The following is a 7,365-nucleotide window of genomic DNA, read 5'->3' on the forward strand; positions in this document are numbered from 1 at the left end:
TGGAGATAAAAACGTCTGCATTGGGCCTTTAAAGGTTCCATAGATTTTTATTTTGTAAATTGATTCTCTTCACTTTTTTTTTTATACAGAGTTATACGTGTGCTTACGGCTTGTTCCCCATTCACAACGTTTATATTCCATTCACTTCTTTTTAGTTGAGTTATTAACCCACCTGTTGCTTTATAGTTAGTGACAAGCGGTGTGACTGTGTGTGTTTCTATAGAAACGGCTCCAACACCTGCCCTCCCGTGACACCTCGGCGCTGAACCGTAGGAAAACTGTATGATTACACACGAGACTTCTACCGTCACCTGGGCATAACGGGGCACGCAACCTGACTCTGCGTGTGCCTTTTTATGAAGTTGTTACCGTTACATTCAGAAACATTTTTTACCAGGAAGTATTTACCTGGATAACATGCACGCTTGAAGAACTAAGCTAACTTCAAAGTAGCATGACTTTCGTTCAGGTTGGACTATTTTATGCGAAGTTCAAGATGCTCATTTGAAAACGTGGACTGAATGGACCTAAAATATCCGGTAATGGCGTATCGATAATGACGACCCGTCCTATCCTGTAACAGAAGTGGTCAACTACGTTGTAATTGGATGCATTTTTATTTGTGTGGGGGAAATGATCTAGCACAGCCTTCGGTACTTTCACCCCGATCGTCATGAACTCTGAAAAGCCCCGTTTTCTATCGCAACCTGTCGTGAAGAACATATTCGTGTATCGAAATGGAGATCCGTTTTACGAGGCTCGCCGATTAGTGGTAAACCAAAAGAGAGTGTCCAATTTTGATACTTTTCTTCGAGATGTGACGGGGGGTGTGCAGGCTCCGTTTGGAGCGGTTCGGAACATCTACACCCCTAGAATGGGCCATCGGGTGGCCTGCCTGGACCATCTACAGAGCGGGGAACAATATGTCGCTGCGGGGAGAGAGAAATTCAAGAAATTGGAGTAAGATAATTGTGTGTGTGTGTGTGTGTGTGTGCGCGTAATAATTGTCTGTTGTATTAGTTAATGTACATTATTGAAGAATTCATTGATGTTCATTGTATACTGAATGACAGACTCACTGTCTGTGATGTTCATTGTATACTGAATGACAGACTCACTGTCTGTGATGTTCATTGTATACTGAATGACAGACTCACTGTCTGTGATGTTCATTGTATACTGAATGACAGACTCGCTGTCTGTGATGTTCATTGTATACTGAATGACAGACTCGCTGTCTGTGATGTTCATTGTATACTGAATGACAGGCTCACTGTCTGTGATGTTCATTGATACTGAATGACAGACTCGCTGTCTGTGATGTTCATTGATACTGAATGACAGACTCACTGTCTGTGATGTTCATTGTATACTGAATGACAGACTCACTGTCTGTGATGTTCATTGATACTGAATGACAGACTCACTGTCTGTGATGTTCATTGATACTGAATGACAGACTCGCTGTCTGTGATGTTCATTGTATACTGAATGACAGACTCGCTGTCTGTGATGTTCATTGATACTGAAAGACAGACTCACTGTCTGTGACGTTCACATTTCAAGGTCGAGTTGACCTCACCCTACTGATGTTCCAATAACTATAAAATAGTGAAAAACTTTGTCCCTCCATTGTAATTGCAGTTATTCACAGATAGGATCCAGAAAGAAGAGGATGCTCCTTACTTCTTCAGGGCAGGTGAGATGACTTGTTGCACTATCCACCATTCACACCACTTTACCAAGAGAAACTCACCAGACCTTGTCTTCTACTGGTCCTGGCTTGCTGGCCATGCTGTGCTGTCAATTAGACTGCAACTGTTTTGAATGATTGATGACATTTGGCCTTCAAAGGGGAAACATGTTTTTAATTGTTCATCATTCACTCACAAGATGTCCTGGTCTCTGGGTGCCTGTTTGAGAAGCCCTGGTCTCTGGGTGCCTGTTTGAGAAGCCCTGGTCTCTGGGTACCTGTTTGTGAAGCCCTGGTCTCTGGGTGCCTGTTTGAGAAGCCCTGGTCTCTGAGTGCCTGTTTGAGAAGCCCTGGTCTCTGGGTGCCTGTTTGAGAAGCCCTGGTCTCTGGGTGCCTGTTTGAGAAGCCCTGGTCTCTGGGTGCCTGTTTGAGAAGCCCTGGTCTCTGGGTGACGGTTTGAGAAGCCCTGGTCTCTGGGTGCCTGTTTGAGAAGCCCTGGCCTCTGGGTGCCTGTTTGAGAAGCCCTGTTCTCTGGGTGCCTGTTTGAGAAGCCCTGGTCTCTGGGTGCCTGTTTGAGAAGCCCTGGTCTCTGGGTGCCTGTTTGAGAAGCCCTGTTCTCTGGGTGCCTGTTTGAGAAGCCCTGGTCTCTGGGTGCCTGTTTGAGAAGCCCTGGTCTCTGGGTGCCTGTTTGAGAAGCCCTGGTCTCTGGGTGCCTGTTTGAGAATCCCTGGTCTCTCGGTGCCTGTTGGAGAAGCCCTGGTCTCTGGGTGCCTGTTTGAGAAGCCCTGGTCTCTGGGTGCCTGTTTGAGAAGCCCTGGCCTCTAGGTGCCTGTTTGAGAAGCCCTGGCCTCTGGGTACCTGTTTGAGAAGCCCTGGTCTCTGGGTGCCTGTTTGAGAAGCCCTGGTCTCTGGGTGCTTGTTTGCGAAGAATCAGCTATGAAAGGTGTAATGTCAGTCACCATGTTTACATGCGCACAGTATTCTGGGTAGTAGCTCATATCCGCTTAAGGTCTTATTTGGGATAAGATGTTTACATGCACCTTTTGATATCCTGCTCATGAGTATCACTGTACCCATGAATTATCAGAATGTTCCTCATTTAAGTTCATCTGGGTTAAATGGACACTGGCTGTAGGTCTATAACCTCTCACATGTAGAGTAATATACTAGTAACTCCTGCAGAATTATACATTTCTTGCAGTGAAATTATACAACAAATTTGACTTTAGTCTCGGGAACAGGAGTGGAGAAATATGATTTCTTTCAGCATCTCTTGAGAAAATGCGAATGCGCGTGTAATGTGTTGTCTTTGTCTCTGTTAAGCAAGCAGACACTATTTCAACCACATAAAATATGCATCCAAGACGAACTGAAGTCTTATCAGAAAAGTGTTTTATCATTTTGACATTTTTTAAAATTTCCTTAAAACCGGTCAAACTGATGATAGTTGGACATGTTGCATGGGACTGGTCTTTCCACTGTTCTGGGAGTTATTGAGTTTTCTCCCCGGTCCCTAAAACAAAACAGACAACTCTACCGGTGTTAACTAGATTACTAATGCATTCGTTCTATCGATGTAAGACGTTATTCTGGTCAGCACTACTTTATTTAGTCTTCTAACAGAACAGGAGCTGCATGTACCTTAACTATAGTTGACAAACAAATGGCCGACCAAATGTCAGAAATTACAATATGGCCGACCAAATGTCAGAAATTACAATATGGCCGACCAAATGTCAGAAATTACAATATGGCCGACCAAATGTCAGAAATTACAATATGGCCGACCAAATGTCAGAAATTACAATATGGCCGACCAAATGTCGGAAATTACAATATGGCCGACCAAATGTCAGAAATTACAATATGGCCGACCAAATGTCGGAAATTACAATATGGCCGACCAAATGTCGGAAATTACAATATGGCCGACCAAATGTCGGAAATTACAATATGGCCGACCAAATGTCGGAAATTACAATATGGCCGACCAAATGTCGGAAATTACAATATGGCCGACCAAATGTCAGAAATTACAATATGGCCGACCAAATGTCGGAAATTACAATATGGCCGACCAAATGTCAGAAATTACAATATGGCCGACTAAATGTCAGAAATTACAATATGGCCGACCAAATGTCAGAAGTTACAATATGGCCGACCAAATGTCAGAAATTACAATATGGCCGACCAAATGTCAGAAATTACAATGTGGCCGACCAAATGTCAGAAGTTACAATATGGCCGACCAAATGTCAGAAATTACAATATGGCCGACCAAATGTCAGAAGTTACAATATGGCCGACCAAATGTCAGAAGTTACAATATGGCCGACCAAATGTCAGAAATTACAATATGGCCGACCAAATGTCGGAAATTATAAGCAGAAACTTCAGCTAACTATCAGCTAAATAAATTATTGAATCATGGTGGATGGAAACTACAGGAAGCTACTTTATGAAGGGATTTGTTTGACAGTCAGATGAAAACATCATCACACAACACCCGTGGAACAGAGCCTGTTCAGACAGCAAATAAACAACAGTAAACAGAATATGATGTTTCCCATCTAAGATTAGCATATCCCAGGAATATTATTTATCTCATAACTGGGATACAAGCTTTTTGGGGGGGATTTATTGTAAACAGGATATGATGTTTATATGCATCAAGTCAAAAACAGAATACTTGATTATGACGAATAATAACAGGATATTGGCGTGCATGTAACCGTGGTAACCTGAATAATAACAGGATATTGGCGTGCATGTAACTGTGGTAACCTGAATAATAACAGGATATTGGTGTGCATGTAACCGTGGTAACCTGAATAATAACAGGATATTGGCGTGCATGTAACCGTGGTAACCTGAATAATAACAGGATATTGGTGTGCATGTAAACGTGGTAACCTGAATAATAACAGGATATTGGTGTGCATGTAACCATGGTAACCTGAACAATAACAGGATATTGGTGTGCATGTAACCTCAACAATAACAGGATATTGGTGTGCATGTAACCTGAATAATAACAGGATATTGGTGTGCATGTAACCTGAATAATAACAGGATATTGGTGTGCATGTAACCGTGGTAACCTGAATAATAACAGGATATTGGTGTGCATGTAACCATGGTAACCTGAATAATAACAGGATATTGGCGTGCATGTAACCGTGGTAACCTGAATAATAACAGGATATTGGTGTGCATGTAACCATGCTAACCTGAATAATAACATGATATTGGTGTGCATGTAACCATGGTAACCTGAACAATAACAGGATATTGGTGTGCATGTAACCTGAACAATAACAGGATATTGGTGTGCATGTAACCTGAATAATAACAGGATATTGGTGTGCATGTAACTGTGGTAACCTGAATAATAACAGGATATTGGTGTGCATGTAACCGTGGTAACCTGAATAATAACAGGATATTGGTGTGCATGTAACCTGAATAATAACAGGATATTGGTGTGCATGTAACCTGAATAATAACAGGATATTGGTGTGCATGTAACCTGAACAATAACAGGATATTGGTGTGCATGTAACCTGAACAATAACAGGATATTGGTGTGCATGTAACCTGAATAATAACAGGATATTGGTGTGCATGTAACCTGAACAATAACAGGATATTGGTGTGCATGTAACCTGAATAATAACAGGATATTGGTGTGCATGTAACCGTGGTAACCTGAATAATAACAGGATATTGGTGTGCATGTAACCGTGGTAACCTGAATAATAACAGGATATTGGCTTGCATGTAACCGTGGTAACCTGAATAATAACAGGATATTGGCGTGCATGTAACCGTGGTAACCTGAATAATAACAGGATATTTGTGTGCATGTAACCGTGGTAACCTGAATAATAACAGGATATTGGTGTGCATGTAACCATGGTAACCTGAATAATAACATGATATTGGTGTGCATGTAACCGTGGTAACCTGAATAATAACAGGATATTGGTGTACATGTAACCGTGGTAACCTGAATAATAACAGGATATTGGTGTGCATGTAACCGTGGTAACCTGAATAATAACAGGATATTGGCGTGCATGTAACCGTGGTAACCTGAATAATAACAGGATATTGGCGTGCATGTAACCGTGGTAACCTGAATAATAACAGGATATTGGCGTGCATGTAAACGCGGTAACCTGAATAATAACAGGATATTGGCGTGCATGTAACCGTGGTAACCTGAATAATAACAGGATATTGGCGTGCATGTCAACGTGGTAACCTGAATAATAACAGGATATTGGCGTGCATGTAAACGCGGTAACCTGAATAATAACAGGATATTGGCGTGCATGTAACCGTGGTAACCTGAATAATAACAGGATATTGGCGTGCATGTCAACGTGGTAACCTGAATAATAACAGGATATTGGCGTGCATGTCAACGTGTTCAGTGCTGTTTGAGAAAGATCAGCTAAGTGAGAGGCGAATACACCAGGGTTTAGTCACCTCCTTTTTTGTGGTTTGTGAATAATCACTTTGTTGGCAGATCGGTGACTATATGAATGACTAATGTAGTGATGATAATCAACCTCCTTCAATACATATTTAATCCGGAATAGCATCTTTAATCAACCATTGGTGTCCGCCGCAGAGCGCCTCGTGGTCAGATATATCTCTTACCACACACCGAGCGGTGGAAACACAGACGTCACACCTCCCCGTAACCTCCTTGTCCAGCGCTAAGGGTTTTATTTACAATCAGTTTATTTGCAGAGGAGCAGCCACAAGCACAGGCTGTGTCCCAAAATGGCACTTGCAATCCAATGTAAGTGCACCACTTTTGACCAGGGACCATAGTGCTCCGGTCAAAAGGTAGGGCACTCTATAGGGAATAGGGTGTCATTTGCGACACAAACACTGCATGATTTCTGTTCTAATCATGACTAGTGGAGGTTTAATAGGCCAGTCTATTTATGAGAGCCACGCTCACCACTGTCATGTTCCTCTGATTGGTTCAATTAAAGAGGCTCTCAAACAACACTCAGAACCCTGGCGGTGACCAAACAGCCTGCCGCACTTAAGAGGAAGTAGGGCTAGGATGGACTGTTAACTGGGTTTAGGACTCTTCCCAAACAGTCTGCTGTGGGTCCGTCTGCCACACTGAAGAAGAAGTAGGGCTAGGATGGACTGTTAACTGGGTTTAGGACTCTTCCCAAACAGTCTGCTGTGGGTCCGTCTGCCACACTGAAGAAGAAGTAGGGCTAGGATGGACTGTTAACTGGGTTTAGGACTCTTCCCAAACAGTCTGCTGTGGGTCCGTCTGCCACACTGAAGAAGAAGTAGGGCTAGGATGGACTGTTAACTGGGTTTAGGACTCTTCCCAAACAGTCTGCTGTGGGTCTGTCTGCCACACTTAAGAGGAAGTAGGGCTAGGATGGACTGTTAACTGGGTTTAGGACTTCCCAAACAGTCTGCTGTGGGTCTGTCTGCCACACTTAAGAGGAAGTAGGGCTAGGATGGACTGTTAACTGGGTTTAGGACTCTTCCCAAACAGCCTGCTGTGGGTCTGTCTGCCACACTTAAGAGGAAGTAGGGCTAGGATGGACTGTTAACTGGGTTTAGGACTCTTCTCAAACGGCCTGCTGTGGGTCTGTCTGCCACACTGAAGAAGAAGTAGGGCT

The 7,365-nt window shown here is 43.0% G+C and overlaps 1 protein-coding gene across 5 annotated transcripts in view; it reads left to right on the top strand.

Moving 5' to 3' along the window:
- Nucleotides 1-229: 229 nt before the first annotated feature.
- LOC110511503 (doublecortin domain-containing protein 2-like) overlaps nt 230-7,365 on the top strand; it is a 36,084-nt gene continuing 28,948 nt past the window's right edge. For all 5 annotated transcript variants that reach the window (XM_036935163.1, XM_036935178.1, XM_036935165.1 and 2 more), the window contains exons 1-2: nt 230-960; nt 1,645-1,699. In XM_036935163.1, the coding sequence (XP_036791058.1) occupies nt 674-960; nt 1,645-1,699 (342 nt within the window). In that variant the 5' untranslated portion in view covers nt 230-673. The remainder of the gene's footprint in view (nt 961-1,644; nt 1,700-7,365) is intronic.

This window comes from Oncorhynchus mykiss, chromosome 2 (genome assembly GCF_013265735.2).
Source record: "Oncorhynchus mykiss isolate Arlee chromosome 2, USDA_OmykA_1.1, whole genome shotgun sequence".
In the NCBI taxonomy this organism is placed as follows: Eukaryota; Metazoa; Chordata; class Actinopteri; order Salmoniformes; family Salmonidae; genus Oncorhynchus; species Oncorhynchus mykiss.